The 23,627-nt window shown below is 40.5% G+C and overlaps 1 protein-coding gene across 1 annotated transcript in view; it reads left to right on the plus strand.

Moving 5' to 3' along the window:
• PHEX (phosphate regulating endopeptidase X-linked) overlaps positions 1–23,627 on the plus strand; it is a 112,509-nt gene that overhangs the window by 65,503 nt on the left and 23,379 nt on the right. The window contains exons 13-15 of the mRNA XM_063126472.1: positions 13,190–13,267; positions 16,235–16,338; positions 21,543–21,601. Of these exons, the coding sequence (XP_062982542.1) occupies positions 13,190–13,267; positions 16,235–16,338; positions 21,543–21,601 (241 nt within the window). The remainder of the gene's footprint in view (positions 1–13,189; positions 13,268–16,234; positions 16,339–21,542; positions 21,602–23,627) is intronic.

Consider the following 23,627-nt stretch of genomic DNA (forward strand, 5'->3'; position numbering starts at 1 on the left):
ATATGCAAAAGGGCAGAAGCATTCAAGTCTCACGTCTGTATAATTTTAAAGGGCTTTTTTTTATGCACAAGACACTATTCTTATATATGCTACATTATTTATTTATTTTTTAAAAAATGATCCCTCATGCCTTGTCATAATTTGTCACTCTAGTGACAGTCTGCCCCCAAAGTATGTCACACCCAATTTAACACCATTTATTACATGTAAAGATTCTCTCTTAGGCCTTAGCTAGACCTAAGGTTTATCCCGGGATCGTCCCGGGGTCATCCCTGTTCATGTAAATGACACACAGGATATCCTGGGAGCAGGCAGGGATGACCCCGAGATGATCCTGGGATAAACCTTAGTTGACAAACACAGAAAGTTAATTGAAACTGAGGTTTTTTTTTGGTAGTGTCTGCTTGTTTGTGTTTTGAAATAATAATAAAACATTTAAATCCCAGAAACTGAGTAACAAGAAATATGTTTACATGTTCCAAACATACCCCTCAGACATTCCCACTTTTTAGTTCCATTTAATCAAACAACTGGCCATATGGAAAGGGTGTGTGTGTGTGTGTGTGTGAGAGAGAGAGAGAGAGAGAGAGAGAGAGAGTGAAGGGAAAATAGAAATGACCCTATCGTCCCTCAGGAATAACACATTAAACAACAGTTTTGGAGAGGCAAACAATATAGGGGTGATGCCTCATTTCAAATCTGTTTCCCCTCTTTCCCTTAGCAGCACTTCTGTTCCTCCTTTGTGCCTGATGCACTTTACGCATGCCTTCTGAGACTTAAATGGATGTTTTCTTGTAGAAGACTATAATGTAGGTCGATTAAAAATGCCCCACATTTGGTCAACATTTGACAACATTCACACGTGGCACAAATACCACACAGAGTAGCTTCAAGTATTTTTTTTTTTAGCTCCATGCATGAAAAGATACAGCCTGAGAATGTGGACGAAATCTCTGCAGAGGTAGGATCTACCATGAGTGTGCTTGACCCTTGTCATTCCAGACTTATAAATACTGCTGGGAGGGCAGGGGACTGGCTGAGTGGGTGAGCATAGTGGTGAATGCCTCTTTACAACATGGGGCTTGTTCAGATGACACGCTAAGCCATGGTTAAGTTGCTAACCCTTTTGCAGCAAATAGTTAGTGAGCGTTTTTAAACCGTGCCTATGTAGCCACCATGGTTAGGAATGGTTCACATGAGATGCTAAGCCATAAGGTTTAGCTCAAAGTGCTTAATCACCATGGCTTAGCAAGTTGTCTGAACAGGGTCATGGTGTGATTCCATCGGGCCTAAAAGAGTTGGTGGTGAGACCTTTGCCAAAACAACAACTCTCCCTGAGCCCCACCAGAATTCCAATAGTCTTCAATATTCCATTATGAGTAAGGTGTTGGAGCATGTGATGGCCCTTCTTGTTGTCCTGCCACTATTGAAGGCACATTTTTAGGTATGTGACGGTGGGTCTTCTTGGTGGCTGCTCCCAGGCTCTGGAACTCCCTGACAAGGGAAGTCAGGCTAGCTCCACCTTCGTTGTCTTTTCACTGGGAGACGAAGCCTTGGTTTGGTTCAGACAGGCTTCTGGCTTTTGAACTTCACTGAAATTGATTTTAACTGGTGGATACTGTGTACTTCTTTTTGTATTGATGTGCTTTTAACTGATTTGCTTTTATGTTTTAATTATAATTTTGTATTTTATATTATAGTGTTGCTAGCCACTTTGAGCACTATTTGTAGGGGGAAAGCTGGATATAAATTCAAATAATTGATGATGATGGTGATTATAACTATAAAATGATTTCACATTGTTTCTTGATTTACCACTTAAATAACTATATTATTTAACTGCCTCCTGTTTCCTTGGAGTGTTTATGCTATTGTGTGCCTGACATACTCGGTAGCACATTATGTTAGCTGGTTGTGAATGTATTCATCAATATTTCTCATCCCGGCCCTTCTCTGAGTCACCCTGTAGTGTAGTAGAAAAGATGCTGAATGTGGAAAATGCACTTTTATAAGGGCTTTCCTTTGCCTCACATCAGAGGCATAGATAACAGGCTCCTCCATCAGCTAAACTATATTGAATGATGTCTTCCATAATAAATGTTCTTTAGAGAAAAAAGATGGAAGCAACGTAAGACTGAGACTATGTTAATGTAGTATTAACTCAGTTCTCTTTAAAATAGTAGTTTACCACTCTTTTGTCAAAATAAAAAATCAGTGGCAGATTACTTTGGGAGAAGAAATGATACTGTATTTCTGCTGCCCGGGCATAATGAATTGATTTAGTATTCACTCTCCACCAATCGTAAAAAAGTTTCTAAAAATGTTGCTGAACTTGGAAATAAGTGATAGAGACTGAGAGACTCTTAGGGTGTTTCAAAGGTTGGCCTGCCCATGTGGGACAGTTATGTTGTCTTGGGATGGGGACCCAGAGAGGTTCATGGGTTTTCTCAATGCAGCTAGTTCCAGTGTTGCTGGACTTTGACTGAGAAGTCAGGGAGAATAGATGCCCGCAAATATTTTTTGCTACTGCAGAATAATATTTGCTACTTTTGAATTAATAATATTAATAATAATGATTATTATTTAACTGAACAAACATGTATTTGTTTTTTAAAATACAAATATCCCCATGGTTGATGTGCTTTTATTTATTTATTTATTTATTTATTAAACTTATATACCACTCCCATAGCCAGGGCTCTCTGGGCGGTTTACAGAAATTCTAAAATTGAGGTAAAAACAAGTATACAAAATTTAAAACTCTAAAACACAGACCATACACACATAAAGCATTAAAAACCGATTAAAAACTAAACATGTGGGTAATTATGATGTGCTGTCATATGCCTGGGCAAAGAGGAAAGTCTTAACCTGGCGCCGAAAGGATAGCAGCGTTGGTGCCAGGCGAGCCTCATCAGGGAGATCATTCCACAGTCTGGGGGCCACCACCGAAAAGGCCCTATCCCTTGTTGCCACACTCCGAGCCTCTCTCGGAGTAGGCACCCGGAGGAGGACCTTAGATGTTGAACGTAGTGACCGGGTATATTCACGTCGGGAGAGGCGTTCCATCAGGTATTGTGGTCCCAAGCCGTGTAAGGCTTTATAGGTCAAAACTAGCACCTTGAATTGGGCTCGGAAACATACAGGCAGCCAGTGCAAGCAGACCAGAGCAGGTGTTATATGGTCAAACCTTCTGGTTCCCGAAATCAATCTGGCCGCTGCATTTTGCACGAGCTGCAGCTTCTGAACCGTCTTCAAAGGCAGCCCTACGTAGAGCGCATTGCAGTAATCTAACTTGGAGGTTACCAGAGCATGGACAACTGAAGTTGTCCATGCCTGTCTAGATAGGGGCGTAGCTGGGCCACCAACCGGAGTTTGTAGAAGGCACTCTGTGCCACTGAGGTCACCTGAGCCTCAAGTGGCAATGATGGGTCTAAAAGAACCCCCAAGCTACGAACCTGCTCCTTCAGGGTGAGTGCAATCCCATCCAGAACCGGTAGAACACCCCCCATCCTGTCAGCGGAATCACCTACTAACAGCATCTCAGTCTTGTCTGGATTGAGTCTCAGTTTATTAGCCCTCATCCAGTCCATTGTCGCAGCCAGGCACCGATTCAACACATCCACAGCCTCTCCTGCTGAAGATGAAAAGGAGAAATAGAGCTGCATGTCATCAGCATACTGATGACAGCACACTCCAAAGCTCCGGATGACCGCACCCAGCGGCTTCATGTAAATGTTAAACAACATGGGGGACAAAACCGACCCCTGCGGGACCCCATACTTGAGAGTCCACAGGGCCGAGTAATGTTCCCCAAGCACCACCTTCTGAAACCGACTCGCCAAATAAGAGCGGAACCACTGCAGAGCAGTACCTCCCACTCCCAGCTCAGCGAGTCGTCCCAGAAGGATACCATGGTCAATGGTATCGAAAGCCGCTGAGAGGTCGAGGAGAATCAACAGAGTCACACTCCCTCTCCTGTCTTTCTCCCGACATAGGTCATCATACAGGGCGACCAAGGCTGTTTCCGTGCCAAAACCAGGCCTGAAGCCTGACTGAAATTGATCCAGATAATCCATTTAATGAATTCACTATGGTTCTATCTAACACTGGGGTCCCCAACATGGTGCCTGTGATGTTCCTGCTCCCAGAACATCCTTTTCCAGCTTCTACCTTTTCCAGCTTCTACCTGTGGAAACTGAAACCCCCACCTCAGGACATCTGCTTCTGCTTTGGTCAGTTATCCTCACTGACACACAAAGCTTCAGCCCTTTTACTCTGTGTCAAAGAAGACACCCATTATGAGTAATTGGTTTTACTTTTTTTTACTTGGTAGCGTAATAAGACAAACCAACACATGGGATTTTGTATGTATAATAAAACAAGTAAAGGGCCTGTTCAGACAACATGCTAAGCCATGGTTAGGCCACTAACCTTTTTACAGCAAATGGTTAGTGAATGTGCTTAAACTGTGGTAATATAGCCACCATGGTTACATTACTACATGGTTAAGAATACCATGTAGTATTCTTGTAGTTACGACACGCTAAGTCATAATGTTTAACTCAAATTGCTTAACCACTGTGGCTTAGCGTGTCACCCCCAAACCCCACTCACTATTTGTATACTCCTTCAATCCCTAATCCCTATCTGTACCTTCAAATGTCACTTTACAGAATTTAAAACTTCAGAATCCTCTCACACGCAAGCCCCTTCCACTTTTCACTCACTCTCTAACATTCTACTAACCCTAACTTACCTGGGTCACATTTACCAATTCAAATAATAGGCATATGTTACAGTACTCATGGATAGCAGTGTGCCTGCAGACACCGCCCTTCCCCAGTCCCTCATGGCTTCTTTTTTATTTTTAAAGATTTTGGGGGCAGTTATTATTTTTAACCGGGAAGCCAGAATGTTGCAGAGCCTGACACTGGCTGTGAGCTCCATCTTGATTTCTATGAATGCGAAAATAAAAACGGGTGGGTGAAGCGTAGCACTTCCTTTTGAAGCATGCCAAACTTTCAAGGAAAAAGAAAGGAAAAGGTAGGCTGACGGTGGTGAGGACTTTTCTGAAGGGCTAGAGGGTGGGGGACTGTTGAAAGAGGGTCTGCACCACTGCTCTGTGGGAATGCCCAAGGGTTTGTTTGGGCAGAGGTGTTACATAGCATGGAACAGACACAAGGCGGATGGTGCTGCAGGAAGAGATGGTGGGAGTGGATGGAGAGTTGATCCTTCCACCTTTTGGAGGCAACAACTGTCCCTGACTCTCTCCCCACAATAATTTGTATGTAATTTCCGAAACAAAAAGATGGATTTAGTAAGCGAGTGAAAAGTGTTCCTCTCCTTGGGCTTGATCTGAAACCATTTACCCTAACGTGTTGGGTTATCGCTAATCTCTTGGTGTTAGATGATTTGCTGCTGTCAGCTTCTCCCTTGTTACCTGGCTGCTGCCAGTGCTCAGTCAGTTGTACAGGGATGTCAGTTCCATTAATAACCTCAGCGCTGCGCAGACAGATTGCGGGAAACTGGTGAAGGGAAAGGAAATTGTATTTAGCCCTGGGCTCCCAGCTGTCATTTCATTTCCAGACCCCGGCCTAACTCTCTAAGGCTAATGCAACTGCATGAGACCAAAACAGGCACTTGTGGCTACTCTTATAGCTGACATCAAAAAGGAGGAGGACAAGATGTGTATATGCATCCCAAACAAACCCTTGCCGTCAATGGAAAGGCAACAGCATATGCAAACTGTTCAGCAGTAATTCTCGTAATTATTTAAAGGACTGCCTGCACTGGGCCAGAGTGAGCAACTGACAGGGACTTCTGGAATTGATGCTTGCCATGGCTTTTCTGCCTGCCTGCAGGCTGATCAGGCAACAGTGTCTGGATCTAGAAGTAGGGAGTATTCTGCAAGTCCAGTACTATATAAGACCACACAGTCATTAACATTACCTCTACTTTCTGATGTGTTCTGTAATTTTTTGGCTGGCTTCCAACCTGATGTAGGTCAGTGTGACACGTGTGTACAAAGATCTTGCCATTGTGCAGAGTACGATTTGACAGGTTAATTGTACATTTCTTTATAATCACAACAAACAGTAAAGTACAAAAAGACAAGTACTTGACATCACACACACCCCTCCCTCAAAACCCATTAAGCAGGAAATCTAATGACACATTTTGTAATTTAGAATCCTTTTAGCTTTTTGCAGATGAAGCACTCATAATAAAATATAATTTCAGATAAAGAGGAAAATTATTTTTATTTGAGAGTCTTCTTCACCTTACAGTTTACAAGGCATAAAATGCAGCCACTTTTGCATCACACTACTTCAAGCAATGGAATATATAATTGTTATTAATCTAGTTGCCCGTGGGAATCTTAAGACTTTCCGTAAAAGCAGAAACTGAGCACCACACTTCATTGATTCATTCATTTCCTCTCCCCCTTTTTCCTTGATAAAGCAAAAACATCCAAATGCATACAATTTCTTCACATGATTAAAAGAGATATTAACCACATCTGTCTCCCAAAAAGGCAAAGACAGCTGTGTTGTCTTTTGGGACAATCAAAAGATCACACATCCACACCCAAATTGTGCAAGTTTCTGAGATCACCAGATTAAGAAGACATTTGGGGATCTCAAAAGCTTCCACAGTTTTCCCCCTGTGGTGATCTTTTTGTTAGCTAAATGTATTACAGCAGCATAGATTTTGGAACTACATCTGTGTGATTCTTTCTCGCATTCTCTGAACATATAACCCAAAAATCCCAACTATGGGAACACAGATGATGAACAAATGCTTAGAACTGGACAGCTTTTCTTTTGCAGACCATATATTAAGACGTTTCACAGGCTCACAGCTCAAATTGTTCCTCTCTTAAGTCCTTGCTACAATAGGATAGTTAGGTAATTTTAGACCCTGGACCGAATGGTCATACCTGCCTCCCTTTAGACATCCATGTTTATTACTTTAGTTGTGAATAACATAACTAACATTTCAAGATATATTGAACAAAGGTCTCCTATTTTCCTACATGTTTGGAAATAACAGAGTACCAGCAATATGTGTGCCGCAGTTTTAGCAGATGGCATTCAGATAGTCTATTTTCCATGAAAACACAGACATGTACATAAAGAGTAAATTCATTGTTGTCATTAAATGCTCCATTACACTGCTATGAAAGATACTTGCTTTCAAACTAGATGTTATGCTAATATTTTTCAGTGGCTTTCATTTGCTTTAAAAAGAAGATATCAGCATTGTCCTTAAAAATAAAGAAAAAAGGATTATATGCATTCATTGCATTGCATTTCTGTAGATTATTGTAGAAGTATTGCCATAGTAGATTTGGCTTTTGGATGTAAAATGTTATATGCACCCCCTCTTAATTGGTTGTATTAAAATGTAGTCTAGGAAGAGTTTAGATAAAGGTCTTTTTTATTCTGCTTTGAAAATAAACACAATTTATTGCAGGCACAAGCATCCTTTTTAGTACAAGAATAGTCTCAAGAAGACTTTGGACAAAATGCCCACTTATTGATCCTGAGGACCAAACTAAAGGTGTGGGATCTGTGCTTAGGATTTTCCCACTCTGTTTTTTGTTGTACTAATTTAGCAGTCATATAGGGCTTTTTATTGAAGACTGTGGGGAAGTGATGGTCCAGGAGAGGGTAGTTAACCCTTCCTTCTACTATAAATCTCTCATACAAAATCGTATCTGCTATTTATGAGGGAAAGAGAAAAACACAGAAGCAAGGTATGGGAGAATGAGTTAAATACCCCTCCTTTACCTTCAGCGTAGCTTCATGGGGCTGTTAATTAATAAAATAAAAACCACGGAAAACCCCCAAATCACAGACCACCCCTCCTCTCCACATTACATATATAATTTGGCCCTGATAGTGCTCAGCTACTACATTTACAGGCTGAAAAACAAAACCCAAATAAGAGGCTCCTTAAGCTCACATTTAGTTGATGCAGTCTGATGATGTAAAATGTCATCTTCAGAACAGAGGGGTGAAGAAAAGCTCTACTCGTTACATCTGGTTAATAAACATTAATAAAGTAACCTAAAACATTAAGGTTGTAGCTCAGTAGTTGAGCCCATGTTTTGCATTCAGTTTCTGGCTTCTCCAGGTAAGGCTAGAAAGGAACCCTGCTGCCCCAAATCCAGTCAGCATCAATCCAAATATTGGATCTGATGGACCAGGGGTCTTAGAGCATCATCAGTTGAGTGTTTTATCGCACACTTTTTACTCCCCACTTACGGATATTCATGGGTCCTTTTGACGACAGCGCCTGCCTCCCATGCATCTCCCGCTCTTTCTTGCCATCTTTCTGTCACAAAATAGACCCCTTCAAATCAGATTTACTTATTTTTTTGAAACAGGATGTGCTGCCATTTCCTGCTGTGTGGAGGAAAAGCGGCACGACAAAAATGGCCACTGAATGGGCCATGTGGTCATTGTTTACTTCCTCTTTCTTCCCCTGTGTGAAGAAAGAGGAAGAATCATGGGACAGAAGGGGGGAAGCAACAGTAAGGAAACGTGACACACACAAACAACCCCCCCCCCCGATGATGCTCTTATTGGGTATGAGGCAGCTTCCTATCTGTTTGCTCACATTGGTTGGAATGAACAGGAATGAATGTAAATTAGTTTGTGTGTAAACAGGTAATTTTTTAAATAAAGGCAATAACTATATTTTATACCCCACAACTCATTCTGCAACGATCAATAATTTTCCCAGCAGCACATTGCAGAAACATTGATATGATTAAAAAACCCAAAACCCCTCAGAATTGGTATGAAATGACTATAATAATTGTCAAAGAGCAAATTGCTCCTAGGAGGCGTTCCTTATTCTTGACCTGGATGAATAACAGGTTTTAAAATAGAAGTTAAATATTAGCTTCACATGGTATAAAAAGCTATGCAAAGAAATCAGGAATCAAGGAGAAATTAATACCTATTGAAAGTATTGTCCCTGGACTCTTGTGTCAATAATCAGAGTTAAGGTGCTATCTTATAATATCCAAACCTTTTCTTCCACCTGGGCCGGATCTACACTACTGCTTTAAAGCGCTTTATAACAGTTATAAAACGTTTTAACTGCTTTAAAGCGCTATAAAACTGTTATAAAGTGCTTTAAAGCAGTAGTGTAGATCCGGCTCTGGTCAAGGCAAGCACTACATGACAACATACCACACAGCAAAATGTCATCACTGGTCCCCCATGCTAGCAGGGTTACCATTGTTAACATTAGTACCATGGTGGGCAGCACCAGGGTACCTGCTAAAAGTCACCCACCATTTTGGTTAAATGCTAAATAATACTAAGGTGGTTTGGGGGCAGAGTGGCTAGATTTGGTCAAAGCCTGATTAAATTTGCATGGATATTAATTAACTTTGTGCACCAGCACACAGTCCCTACGCTTCTACTTCATTCTTCCCTTCGTGCAACTGAGAGAACAAGACAGGAAGATGCAGCAAACTAGAGCTTGTGAGTGTGGAACTATGGGGAATGGCTTCTGAACAAGCCAGAATCCAGAAGCCAAGTTGAAAGCTCGCCTTCTTTGGTTGGAAGCCATTAACCAGAGTTTCCCAATTCAGATGTGCCAAGAAGCTACAGTTCACTGCAGCTTCCTGGCTTGTTTACCCATTTGCATGAAGGGAGGAGCATCTAACACACATGATTTTTTTTTATAAGTGGAAATTGCACCTGCTTGGAGGGTGGGGGGAGATAATGGAATTGGAGCATAAATGGAGATGAAACGTTACCCTTTCCTGAAGGTGCAATCCTGAGGAAAATCCTTCTTCTAAAGCTAGTATTTGCTTTATGGAGCCAACCCCCATTGACACCAATTTAGTTTAAGGTTGGGAGATCCTTATCTTTATGGAAAGGAATATTTGGATAAATAAGACTGATGGACTCATTGGCAGAAAAACTTCTTTTTTTGCCAGAGGCCTGTTTCAGTATTTCATGTTTTACACATGATACAAAACTACCTGCTTTATATCAAGTCAGAGCATTGGTCCATCTAATTCAGTTTTTTCTATACTCATTGGCAGCTACTCTCCAGGGTTTCAGATAGACATCTTCCTAAGTCCTACCTGGAGATTCTATACATATACCCTGATGAAGCTAATCTAAAAAATAATATTTGCTCTGGAAAGGCAATTAATATAATGCACTTAAAAAAACACAGAATTCAAATAGTGCTGAATTTTCTGTGTTGAAATGTCTATAGAGTTGGCATTTGATCAACATTTTGCAGTGATTGGTGCATTCATAAATCATTCACCATTTTGAACCAGTTAATCTACACATATCCTTTTAAAACTACTGAAGAATTAATCACATTGCAAAATGAATATTTTTGTTTCCTTTTAGGCGACACTTCATCAGCTATTATTTTTCCTCCTTGTGCTTGCTTAATAAACAAATGTTAACAGACTTGTTTATGTGGATGCAAAACAAAGGCTGATTAATTAGGTGATTAAAATGATTACTTTTCGAATACATGCAAGACATTTGTGACTTACCTAGCTCATTTAAGCAGCCAACTCAGTGGAAATTTAAATAAGATTTTTCCCCTCTTGTCTTTTTGAGATGAGTATAAGAGAAGAAAAACATTAGGAACCTTCAAATGTATCAGCTTAACAATACAGCCTCAGACAGTTGTACCAAACAGCAATAAGATGATCAAAATAGTTGCAGTTGAATTCCTGTTTTCCCCTCCACCATTTACAACCCCCTCCTGTTCCTTATAGAGAAGCACAAATATCCTCTTTAGTTATCATTTGCTTCTTTTCCTATTTTTCTGTACTGCATTTGTCTTCCATTATTTTCTGTCACTGAGGACATTTGCATGACAATAGGATCTTTCTTGCTTAAGAGTTCATCTGTTGCTGCTGCTAATTCCCCACCTGTATTCTTCAGTTTGGCACAGCTTAATTCTATCTCTAGCAATTAATTATAATGTCACAGGTAGAAGATTTTAATTTCAGGTGGGAAATAAAAAACCTGAAGGCGAGGCTGGCCCAAATGCCCTCGTCCCCTGCCACTGAGGTACATAGCCATAATATCCACCTAGTCAAGTTATTTTGCACCTGAGGCAAAATACAAGCACCTCTCCCTTCCTTGGCACTAAAAGTACAATAGTAATACACTGAGAGCAATCCTAGGACCCCTAGACAGTGTCTGGGTTGGGGGATAGAGTTGGTCAGTTTCCTGCCTACAATCTCATAGCCAGGAAATGGTGCTCCCCACCCCTTTCCTCTCATAGCCAGCATGGAAAGAACCAAACTACACACTCTGGTAGGCTTTCATGTGGTCAGGAAGGGTTGGGCATAAGGTCAGCTGCCTTATGCTGAATCTAATGGCCCCTCCAGCCTACTTCCCTCTCCTCTGAAGCACCAGTGCCAGACAGGCAAAATTGTCCATTTAGCAGAAATGCAGGGTGGCCAGAGCATGGAGGTGAAGGTCACCCCTGCGCTCCAGCCACCCTATGTTGGATACTCAGCAGCCTCCAAATTTGGGAGCTGGTGACTATTGACATAGGGTTGTGCCCTAAATCATTCATAATTTGCTTCCTTTGACCACATCCTAAATTAGTTGCCATTCTGCCACTCTGTGGACCAACAAGCTTTGGAACTTTCAGGACATGGTGGCCATGTCTCCTACTTTACAGGGGACAGTCCTCTATTTGACACCATCCTTTATTTGAAGGGCTGGCTGGTCTAAGAAGCCTAAGAAACTGGGAGGGCCTTGAAGTTCGCCATCAAAGGTTTGCAACTGATACACAGGTCATTGTGTCACTGTATTTGATGGAAATATTCTATTTCAGTTTCTAAATGCACATTCTAAATACTTTTCTAAATATGCTAAATGTTTCTAAATGTTCTATAAGGATGCATATTACTTAGCTTATGTAAACGTTATGCAAATTTGTCCTCTGTTTTGGAGATGTGTTGGTGGCTACCCTATTTCACGAATGGAAAGATAAAGTGTATATTATAAAGCCGAGGAAAACAATGTCTCTCATCCTAGTAAAATGCAAGAGCTCAGGAAGGAATTGCAAGAATAATGCATTTTTATTTTGACTGCCTCCACACATAAAGTAGCATACAGGTGTCAGGCATTGTCAGTCCCAGTACATCAATGCTGGCTCCTACAGGATCACAGCTACAGCCTAGCTTTTGTTTTATCTTCCATCTCTTGCTTCTGTCAGCTGAACACCCAGTTCAGCATTTGGGGCCATGATAATATCCATTGTGTGGTAGGGTTTGAGCCTCAAGAGACTATGTACCTGGCACAATGCAGAGTCTTTTGTGAGGTAGAAGGTTATGCATGCAAATAATTGATTTTGTCAAACTCATAGGTCCCTTCCAACATCTCATGTTTTGGACAGTTTTCAAGTAGCTTTATTTTCTTTTGCATTATTCCCAGATTGATTAATATCTGGAAGTTCTTCCCCTCCAGTTCAGGCTAGATTACTTAGTAACTGGAGGAGTTGTGTTAAGAATGTGGTTTAAAAAACAAAACCCAAGGATCATATTTTTGAACTATCCGGAATGTATGATACAAAAGCTTTACTACGTCTTATAAGAACCTTCATTAAAGTGTACCTTCTTGATCTCTCCTCTGTGTGTGGAACATAGTCATGGGAAGAAGCTGTACTTTCCGAGAAGTGGTTTGTCATAAATGATACTAACGTCTTTTGCAATGCAGGACTATGCATTGAGCCATTTGAAGAGGCTTCTAAGCCCATTGCTTTAAAGTCTGCTGTGCAGAAACAAACCACCTCAAACACTGCAGATCCTCCTGTGGGCAGAACACTAGTCTTGCTGCCGCTGCTGCCTCCACCAAAGTTGGTTCAGTGTCATAATGCTCTACGCATGGATGAGATACAAGCTCATGATTCCAGCTACAGGCTTCACCCCCTTTGCATGCCCAATATCCGCATGTACAATCCATGACAATCCACTGCTGTAGACATTAGGTGTGCTGAGGGGGCGGGGCCTGCTCCTGCCATCAGGGCCAATGTGTAGAAAAGTATGGTAGTGAACACCTGCACAAGGCCCCTGATGCTCAAGCTAATGGCAATCCTGAGATCAAATAAGGTCACTTCATGGTTTAAATAAATATCATTTTCATCAACATGTTTGTGTTTCTTTCCAAAGGCAAAAGCGGTTTTGGCAAAAGTGGGTTACCCTGAATTTATAAAGAATGATACGTATATTACTGAAGGCTTAAAAACAGTAAGTCTTGTTTTTCTTATCATTGATTGTTATTTGCTATGATGACTGCAATACATAAAGTACAAGCAGAAAAAAACACGAAACACCAAAATAATTGAGGGTGCAATCCTATGCGTGTTTAGACAGAAAAAAGTCCTACAGCTCCCAGCATCCTCCAGATAGCATGGCTTACTAGGGAATACTGGGAATTGCAGGACATTTTTCTTTCTGTCTAAACATGCTTTGGTTTAAACATGTATAGGATTGCGCCCTAAAATAGGTCCATGTTCTATAGAAGCTCACAATAGAGGGTTTTGGTAGTGAATTGTGTTCCTGTGTGTATTTGTGTATACAGAGTATAGACATGCCCGTTGATTGCTTGGTATTTATCTTTATAGTAGCCAGGGAGAATAGCCAGTGTATTAAAATAACTGTGCATCATCTTTAATGATAGTATAGTGATGATGATGATGTTGATAGTATTATCAGGCTGCAATGTTATTTGATTGGGAATTGATCCAAAACTGACATTTTGTTCTCAAAGGAGTCATGATTTCAGAATATATTGTCCAAGGAGTAAATGGCTTACACATTGACACCTCTAGTTCCTACTGGAAGTAAAGGGATATTAACTTCCTAAGAGCTTAATTTCTTCTCTAAAAATGTATGCCTTTAGCTATAACCATTTCCTGTGCTCTGCACATTTCCTGAGTTCTGTTTAATTTCTCACATTATTTACACGAGTCTCTTGTTAAGCATCACATCTCAGGAGAATAAAGCTTTTTTAATTGAAACTGAGGATGATGAGTAAGTTCCCCAAGCTTTATTTAATCCATAAAGGAATAATCTTATGGTTATGTTTGTTTTGCAATATATGCAATATCTATCTTTAGCACAAAACAGTGATCACCATCAACTATGTCTTTGGAGCAAATCAATGGCAACTACGATCCATTTTCTGAGTAATCTTACTACTAAATTGGCATTTTTCAGTAAAGTAAAAAAGAAAATGTAGCCCCAAATACGCCGTATAATGTCTTCCCTGAGTCCATAGTTCTGTTTGTGGTAGTTAAAGTAGGCCTGGAAACAATAATAAGTCACTCCTTTTATTGCTTTATGCTCACATACTATCAAATCATTGTAGTGTGAAACTTCACAGTTATAATATAAGCCAGACAAGACAACAGCTACAAAAAAATCTTTTATAGGAAATATGTCTGCAGCTGGGAGTGATGAAAGTAGGTGACTTACGAGTACTAGTTTATTTCCAAGGGCAGTATCCAGCTGTGTCATCCCATTAATGCAAATGACTTTGCAGTAGTGGAAACGAGGTTCTGAACTATGCTCAAGAGGAGAACCCAGCTAAAGTTACATTTGCGCAAACGCAATTGGGTAAGCAGTTCTGAATTATGCTTGTGCAACTGCTATTGTGCATAATGCTTGTACAATTTCTTGTGCAACCCGCTGCACATTCAGTTTGCATAATTTGTTGTGCAACCAGTTGCACAAATGCTTTGAAGGGGGACCGGCACCCAACTGTGGGGGACTGGTAGGAACATTGGGCAATCGCTTGTGCAGTGGAAAAATTCAGTGGATCTGCACTAGTGCTATTTGAGTTTGCAGAATGACACCATTGGATACTGCCCAAAGTTGTTCAATCAACCAAAATTTTTAGTAATTTTAGTATACGTTTGATAAAAAGGTAGAAGCAGTTAAACATTTATATATTAAATAAATAGATCAATAATATATCTGTTGGCTAGATAGTATCTCTGAGCTGTGATGGTGTTTGGCTGTAATGGCATGGTAAATATAATTGGGGTGTACCAGGTAATCAGCATGGTCCTTCTTCACTAGGGCTGCACTATATTTACAACAAGGACAAGGACCAACACTCAGTGGTAAAGCACATGCTTAGTATGTGGGAGGCCCCAGGTTCAATCTCTGATATCCTCAGGTATGGCTGGGAAAGATTCCAGTTTGAAACACTGGAGAGCAGCTGCCAGAGTCCAGACCAGAGATGATTATCCTTTTTCAGCATAAGGACTGCACTGGGTGGACCATAGGCAAAAGAGCAGGGCTGAAACATATAAAAAAAAGCAATCATATTCCATTGTTACGAATTTATAGTAGGATGCATGTCTACACAGGAGCAAGCATGAGCACCATGTATACAGACAAATAAGCAGACAGGCCTCTGCATGTCTATCTAGAAGTAGGCAGGATTGAATCACTCAGTGGCACTTTCAAACAGCACCCCCAATACCAAGTCTTTGCATTTCTTCTCAGTATTAAGCATGAGCATCACACCTACTCACAAGTAAGAAGGACAAGCTTCAGAAGGAAGCAAGACTGAATCACTCAGCAGCTTCCTCTGATGACTCCGAGCCCAGCCTCGGTCCCACTCTCTCTGCCCTGGAAGGAAAGGTTCTCCAATCAGTACTTTCCCCGGCTAAGCACTGAGAAAGGGATCCTTTTTCAGCACTAAGCAAGGGAAAGCATTTATCTCTGATCAGGTGCTGATCAGAGATAAGAAGGAGTAGAGCTGGGTGAAGAAGCTGCAAGGCCAGATGAAGAGCTCTTGTATGCCCTATCAGGTTCCCCATTCCTGGTGTAAACAGTACTGCCATCAGTCCAGTTAGCCTGACCAATGCTCAAGAATGCTGGGAGCTGTAGTCCAAAACATCTAGTGGGTTTGAGGTCGGGGAAGGCTGTTGCAGAGCATAAGAGGGAAGGTGGTAATAATTTTGCATAAACATCTTCCCCAGCATTTTAAACTGAACATCTAAGAATGATAACCACATGTTAACATTGACAATGGGAAAATGTCTATCTGGAACAGCTGCCTTGTACAGATAAATCCTTCCTCAACGTATGAACATTTTGATGCAGGATGTTTTGCTGTGTAAACATTAAAGTCATTCTTATTTTACCTTTCCCCTTGAATCTGTTGGTTATACTTGCATAACCCTTACATTCTATTCCCAGATGAAGTTTTCAGAAACAGACTATTTCAGCAACGTACTTCAGACCCGCAAACAGGCAGCACAGTCTGATTTCTACTGGCTGAGAAGAGAAGTTCCAAAAACAGAGTGAGTAGGCAGACAATGTATTAGGGAAGACTTAACCTATTGCTTCATTCATCACCCAATTAGTATGCACATAGCATGAACACTTAGGGCACCATCCAGACAGACTTGAGGTGTTGAAGCCCCATTGATTTCAATGGAAGAATTACGCATGTGCTTAAATCTCTTGATCTGAAATCCACAAGACTTTAAACTGCTTAGCTTTGGCTGGTTTGGGGCTTAATGTGTATTTATTTATTTATTTATTTATTTATTTATTTATAGGAACTATAATAGAATTGTAACAGAATTGGATTTCTGTTGGCAAGTGTGTTAATTTGGAATGGTATACCTGGACTTTTTGTGTACTAAAAGGTGTGATCATAAAAAGAAGCCTAGCCATTCAGAGGCAATGCTCCTATTACTAACTTAGTTACTAGCAGCTACGTATAGCAGTGGTGTGTGGACTTAACAGATAATTGACTAGGCTTAATTCCATCCCCTCAAGTTCAATAGATGTCATATTCCAATAGAATCTGAGACTGCTCCATCCAAAAACATGAATTCCGCAAGCCATTTCACTTGCCATTCCACAAGCTATTTCAAACCTCATTAGGACTTTATTAGGCTCTGTGTTGCTTCTGCTAATTGTGCTAGCTGTTCTACTAGCGCTTGTGCAACTGCTAGTGGAACAATGACACCACTTGTACTTTTTCTGCTTGCAGAACATTGGCTGTAACCCTGATTTAGTTTGGCCTGGTGAAAGAACCCTCTTTGAAAATATGATGCTTTCCCATGGTCATCAGTCTGAAGTTTTGACTGGTCTCCAAAGGAATGTAGGTTTGCGAGACTGGGGGTAGGTGGTGGGTGGAGAGAGGAGGAGGAGGCCTACATATCCTGTGAGTGAGTAATATGAGATGGATCTGCATCCGTCCTTGCTAATAATCAGCATATTTCCCAATTACAGTAGGCTTCTGCCTGGTTTCAAGTCCACTGTCATTCAGCGCTTTCAGAAAAAAAGTCTTGATTTCCTGCCAGTTACAACCTGTTGTGTTTCTTGTGGTCCATATATTGCTTTAAGTAGTGTTATATGCCCCATGTATTCTGCTAACATCAGCTTTTGGACAAAGTCTGGGTACTGTCTAGCATCAGAGAAAACATGTGGGACCTGAAACAAAATGTTGCCATGTGGAGGGCTCCTGTTCAGTGTCACAACTAGCCAGATAAACTACGCCTTCTTCCAGGATACTCCATTCTAGTCCTTCTTCCCTTTGGTTTTCCCTTCTCTCTGTCCAAGAATCCTTGGTGAGCATTCTGTGCCCACATGCCTCTGATACCTGGATGGTGCCGTTTTGGCTACATAAGAGCAGGTGCTCAGAGAATGTCTTTGTTATTATTATATACAATTCAAGATATGCATTGGGCAGGGGGTTGGACTCGATGGCCTTGTAGGCCCCTTCCAACTCTACTATTCTATGATTCTATGATCTTACGTCTAATACTGTGTGAATGATCTCAAATTGGATGATAAAATTCCCACACACACAGAGTATCTGGTAGATGAGAGTTGAACTAATTTGTACCATCTCTCAGTAGATAATCAACACTGATAATATTTGGTGGAGAAAATAATATGGGGCCTAATAGGGATGTCACAGATATCTAAGTGGGTGGAGTCTAACAGATATCCACCTGCTCAGCTACCAGACTGGATTCCGTGGACTCTGCCCATTCACAGTGTAATCTTGTGTGAATTGCCACTTTATAGCTGCCATTTGCGTAAAAGTCCATTTACATAAAAGAATGAGCAATCATATTTAGGAATAATCACAGTTCACTGAGGGAACAATTGGTCAGTCACCAGGCATTTGTGGACCATCCAGTGGCTCACACAGCACAGCAAACAGAGGCGTGCAGGAAAGATTGGGGTGCTTCCATCCATTCCTAGTACCCAATAGCTAGGGACTGCAATGGAATCAAATTAGTTGGGATTTCTATGAATCTGACCTGCAGATTCTACTGTTAACTTGCTTTTCCTGAGACACACACACACACACATATATACTTTCCAAAATTTTATGCAAATTTATTCATAGAAAAATACTTTAAAAAAAACAGGATGAAAATGGACATTTCCCTTATAGGCTAAAACATGAAAATGTGCATTTTGGAGGGATTTGCACATTTTGGGTGGGTGGGTGCGCATTTCCACAAGTGTGAATTTACACAAATATGAATTTGCGCAAATTCAGGAAATTGGGAAAAATCTGATTTTGCCAATGAGTGGATGATAGAAAGAAAGGCACAAGATAATCTGCAAAACACAGATGGGACAGATTTTACAAAATCCATGAATCCCTACTAATAGCAGGCATGAGAAAAATCTAAATATCCAACCCTTTCCATCTATGATTTGCGACACAATACAAAAATCTTAGCAATTGCTGCAGTGATATTGAAGTCATTGTTCTGGAGGCATATGTTGAAATGGTAAGAGATAACCCTGAAGGGATCATTTTGAGACTCTTCTGTACCATAGTTCAGTAAACCATAGTATATTTAACTCACCATGAGTTTCCATGAAAGAGGAGATAAACACCCTTGCTCCTCCATTCTTCTGGAAGTGGCTATTAGCTGCGCTAATATATCCTGAAGAGATTCATCGTATGATGGGAAATGTCGCTGAAGGTGAAATTAATTGGCAGATAATCCCTGAAATGTACAACTTTAGGGCTCCCCCCTGTGAATCGTCCCCCATCACTGCTACATTTTAAAAGGAAGGGAATTATTCTCTAACTCCTCATGAGGTAGAATGCAATTGAGCTTATCTCAATTCTTTTTTCTCCTTCAAGGGCTGCTTAATGTCACCCCTTCCCCACGCAATCTTTATATTTATGGGGCTTAAGTCTCATTCTACTTTTAAAAAAATATAATATCAGGCATCACCTTTTTTCAGCTAGATGACAAATTTATCTTCTATGGACAGATCCTTGAACTAGTTTCTAAGGATCGCTTCTCCCAAGATACAGTCCCTACACCAGTGTCAATTTCTGTAAACAGTAGAAACATACATTTCTAATCTGCCTTCTCTGTTCTATAAACGTAGGAAGCGTCGATTGGTGTTGCATCTCTATCTGCATGTAGATTCAGTGAAGGACAGGGGTGAGATCATTTTAAGTGGACATGTGAATGCTGTTTCCTTTGTGGGTGTGATAATGTGTGCAGAAAATTTGTCTTCGTGAGGCAGAATTGTGACTACTTTTGGATTTTGCCAGTGGAGGTTGCAGTTGCTGTGGGAGCAACTCTTTTAGGATACTTTGATGTCTCTTGGTTAAATCTGGTAGAACTCTCCTGTGTTAGAACTTAAAGCTCCATCACACTGGGGGTTAACACGCTCCCTATCTCGCTTCTCCGCCCATGTTTTCCTTCCTCAAGTTACTTCCTCTTTCAAGAAGAGGAAGTACGGAATGAGCACGAGGACCATTGAGTCCACTGATCTAATGGCGCTGCTTCTCCTGCACACAGCAGGAGAGAGCAGCAATTCTGAGTTTAAAAAAACCTCGGACTTAATGAGGTTTTTTTTGTTGTTGTACAGGGAAGGCCAGAAGGGGCGGGCAGACAATGTCATGTGAGAGACCTGAGCAAACTCTGTGAGTGCCCAGTAATGAGCGTGCAATAAAACGCTCGCAGGATGGAGCTTTTAGGCAGAAGGGAAGCTTTGAGACAGTCGAAGCAGCTATGAATAAAGAGATGATGTCAAAGGTTGAGACCATGGTAGAGACTTGAAATGTGCAATGGCATTTTAAATTTTCAATAAAAGTGTCCAGTGTGTCAAATGTGCCCCTGCAGGTCATTGCAAAAGTCATTCAGTGTTGTCCTGGGTAAGGGCACTTCTTTATAAGCAGCTGTGAGCCTGCATTTTAGATTAGTTTATTTGGCTGCTGCCATAAATGACTCTGAAATTGGAATGCAGTCAACCCTGCTAAATGTTTTCTCCTGACTCCTCAGCATAGATGTCAGTCATCTTCTGGCTTCTATTATCCTACAAAATATATCTGCCATCTTATCATTTTATTAGTAGGGAGGGAGAGAATTAGGTAATGCTTCCCATGTATCCTAAATAAATTCTTCAGGGCCAATAATAATTGTCTGTAGATATTTAAAGATGGGTATTTAAGGTATTCATATTGTATTGTTATTTGACATTTCAGTCAATTAATTCCTTCATCATCATCATAATTAATAATAATTAATACAGAAACACAGAGTACTGTACAGGAACATACATTGCCAGTTTAAAAACATTATCAAAACAGGCTAAGAAATTGTTGTCAACAAATCCATTAATTATGGATACTGTTACACTGCTGTATTCTGATGCTGTTTTACTCCAGAATCATAGGGATTAAAAAAAATGATTGAGAGGAAGGGAGTCTAGTAAAGGAGCTTTCTCCTCACAGAACACTCTCTTTCTTAGATTTCAGTCATCTCCTTCTTATGATCACTGCTATATTTACTTTGTTTCCTGATTTCATTTTAGGATAGGGATGCTTATGGCTCCCTGCATATCACATCAGCCTTGGCATATGCTCCATTGCAAGTTACATGTCGTATTGGATTTAAGTTTTAAAGATCATCAATTTTTCATCCATTTACTAAGTTTTAAATATTGATTTCCTTCACACCTGAAGCCCTACTGTGTATGCTATTATAATCACTTTTTGTGTGTGTGTGCTCTCTCTGTGTGTAGTGTATCTGTGCACTGGACCCAGGAGATTAGGACTTTGTAGTGGAAAATTGAGAGTAGTCTAGACATGGCCAAATTGGGCATAATGCATAATACTCAACAATTAGGAGGCCTTTAGAATTTTTTTGATGGGCCGTGTGACATATGCCTCTCAGCAATGCCACAGGCAGGTGAGTTACAGTTATGCTAGAATTAATCTGTTACTATGTAAAGATCTGCCATGAGAATGAAAAAGCGCTTGTCATTACTGTGCCCGGAGAATGAAAAAGACGGCTGCTCATTGAAAGCACCAGCGTTTTGTTGCCATACATTTTGTATGATTTTGAGTAGCATCACAAAAGGGGAATGCATGTTGGAGTAATGCCTTGACCTTTTGCATGTCTAATTGCATCTTTTCTTTTGTTACTTGTTTCACAGAATTCAAGATCTTTATTTTGTATACAAACCCATAAGATCTAACTTGCTCTTACTGTTTCTACAGGTGGTTTACTAGTCCAACGACTGTCAATGCCTTTTATAGTGCATCTACAAACCAGATCAGTGAGTACTTGGCTGTTTAAAATTACAGTTTAATTATTTACAGGGGTGGGGTGGGGTGAGGGAACCATCTTTCATCTTCTGGAAGCAGCATCCTTTCCTGGAACATCAGAGCCTCATCTTTTGACACAGGAATCCCCAATAGAAAATGAGGTCTGTGCCAATAAGAAAAATAGTATTAGCTGCTGCTATCGTAGGTCTAAGGGCAGATTAATACATTACCATTGCAGATTGAGGGTTGCTTCTATGCGATCAGGTTCCACGTATAGGAGGCATGTGGGATGGGCAGATGACATGGTTACTTCCTATACCATAGCAATACCCTTTCCTCCAGGAAGGGTGATGGCCACCAATTTAGATGGCTTTAAAATGCTGTCAGACAGATTCCTGGAGAAGACTATCAATGGCTAGTAGTCCTGATAGCTATGTGCTACCTTCAGTATCAGAGGCAGTAAGACTGTGTATACCAATTGCTGGGGAACAAGGCAGGAGGGTGCTGTTTCACTCACATCCTGTTTGTGGGTTTCCTGTTGACAGTTGGTTGGCCCTGTATGAACAGCATGCTGGATTAGATGGACCCTTGCTCTGTTCCAGCAGGGCTCTTATGTTTTTAAGGGTGCCGTTGCTTTGGGAAATAACATGGTCTCTGCATACCCCATGTGGTTCCTATAGCAATATCACTAGTGCACATGGAACCAATCATGCAGCAGTAGCTCCCATGTTTATTTAGATTTTGGAGGAGCAGCCATCACCACCACCATGACTGTTTGGTTTCATTTTTACAGGTTAAGGAATGTTTGGATCGCTTAGAATATGAGTTACAAACATGCGCTGTAACTAAGCGGATCTTCTTTTTAAAATAAAATCTAAGCATTCAATTCAAAATGTTATGGAATTCTGGCAAAACATTTCCCAGGCATTCATCACTTAGTAGAGCTGCCTTAGGCTGCAATCCTATTTATTATTATTATTATTATTATTATTACTGACCATATTTAAAAATACCCCTAAGCAGTTTGCACACTCACCTGGGACTAAGCACCACTGAACAAAGGAGGCCTCTCTTTTGAATAAATGTGCAGAGAATCAAGCTGTTCAGAGTACCGTATAGCATTGTGGGCATTATGCCAATAAAGTATTCTGTGTTCTGGCTGCTTTCCTTTTTTCATAATAATAACTTAAGATCACATGAATACAACAGTTCCCCACATCCACTTCCCTGCTATATGTTATTCAGATATCTGGGCAATGTTGGGTATATCTTGAAAATATATGCTTAGGTTTGCATCTTTTTTAGCTGGTAGAAAGGGTGTTGTGTGTCCTGATTGTTTTTGAAGTTTAGATGGCTGCTCCATGCCAAGGCATGATGGGAGGTGTAGGCATATCAGGTAAAACAAAAAATGTGATTTGTCATGAAGCTCAAATTTAAAATACAGTTCTTATTAACACGATTTCCCATTATTCTAACAAAACAATTTACTAACTCAATCAAACTAAAAAAACAACCAACCGAAAGATGAAGAAATTGCAGAGAAATTTATTATTTATCAAATAAATATTATAAACATTATTCATGGACCTGATCAACACCGGGCATATCAGCTAGTCATTCATAAAACAGATCCATCAGCTAGACAGGACTGAGTAGTAGTATTAAGCAGTAAACTTACTTTGAATCACTCTTCAAGTGACTTATTCGGAAATTATTTTATTTTGTTTCTTTCGGATTCCACCCCGCCCCACTATGCCTTATTTTATTGAGTCATTTCCCCCACCCTTCTTCTTTTTACTTACGAAGGTTATTTAAGACTGATTTGACTGTTTTCTTTAGTTGACTCAGGAAAATGTGGAAGAAAAACTGCCTTCCCCTGCAAAGTTCAGCACAAGTTCTTGTATGTAGATGTGCACTATGAAAAGTGTTTCCTTTCTATTAGTCATTACTGAATCATTAAATATTCTGCTTTAAGCCCTTTTTCATCTCAGCGTGATCTGGGTCCCAGAGCTATCTTGCTGTAGCAGATTAAACAAA

Source organism: Elgaria multicarinata, chromosome 5, assembly GCF_023053635.1.
Source record: "Elgaria multicarinata webbii isolate HBS135686 ecotype San Diego chromosome 5, rElgMul1.1.pri, whole genome shotgun sequence".
NCBI lineage: Eukaryota > Metazoa > Chordata > Lepidosauria > Squamata > Anguidae > Elgaria > Elgaria multicarinata.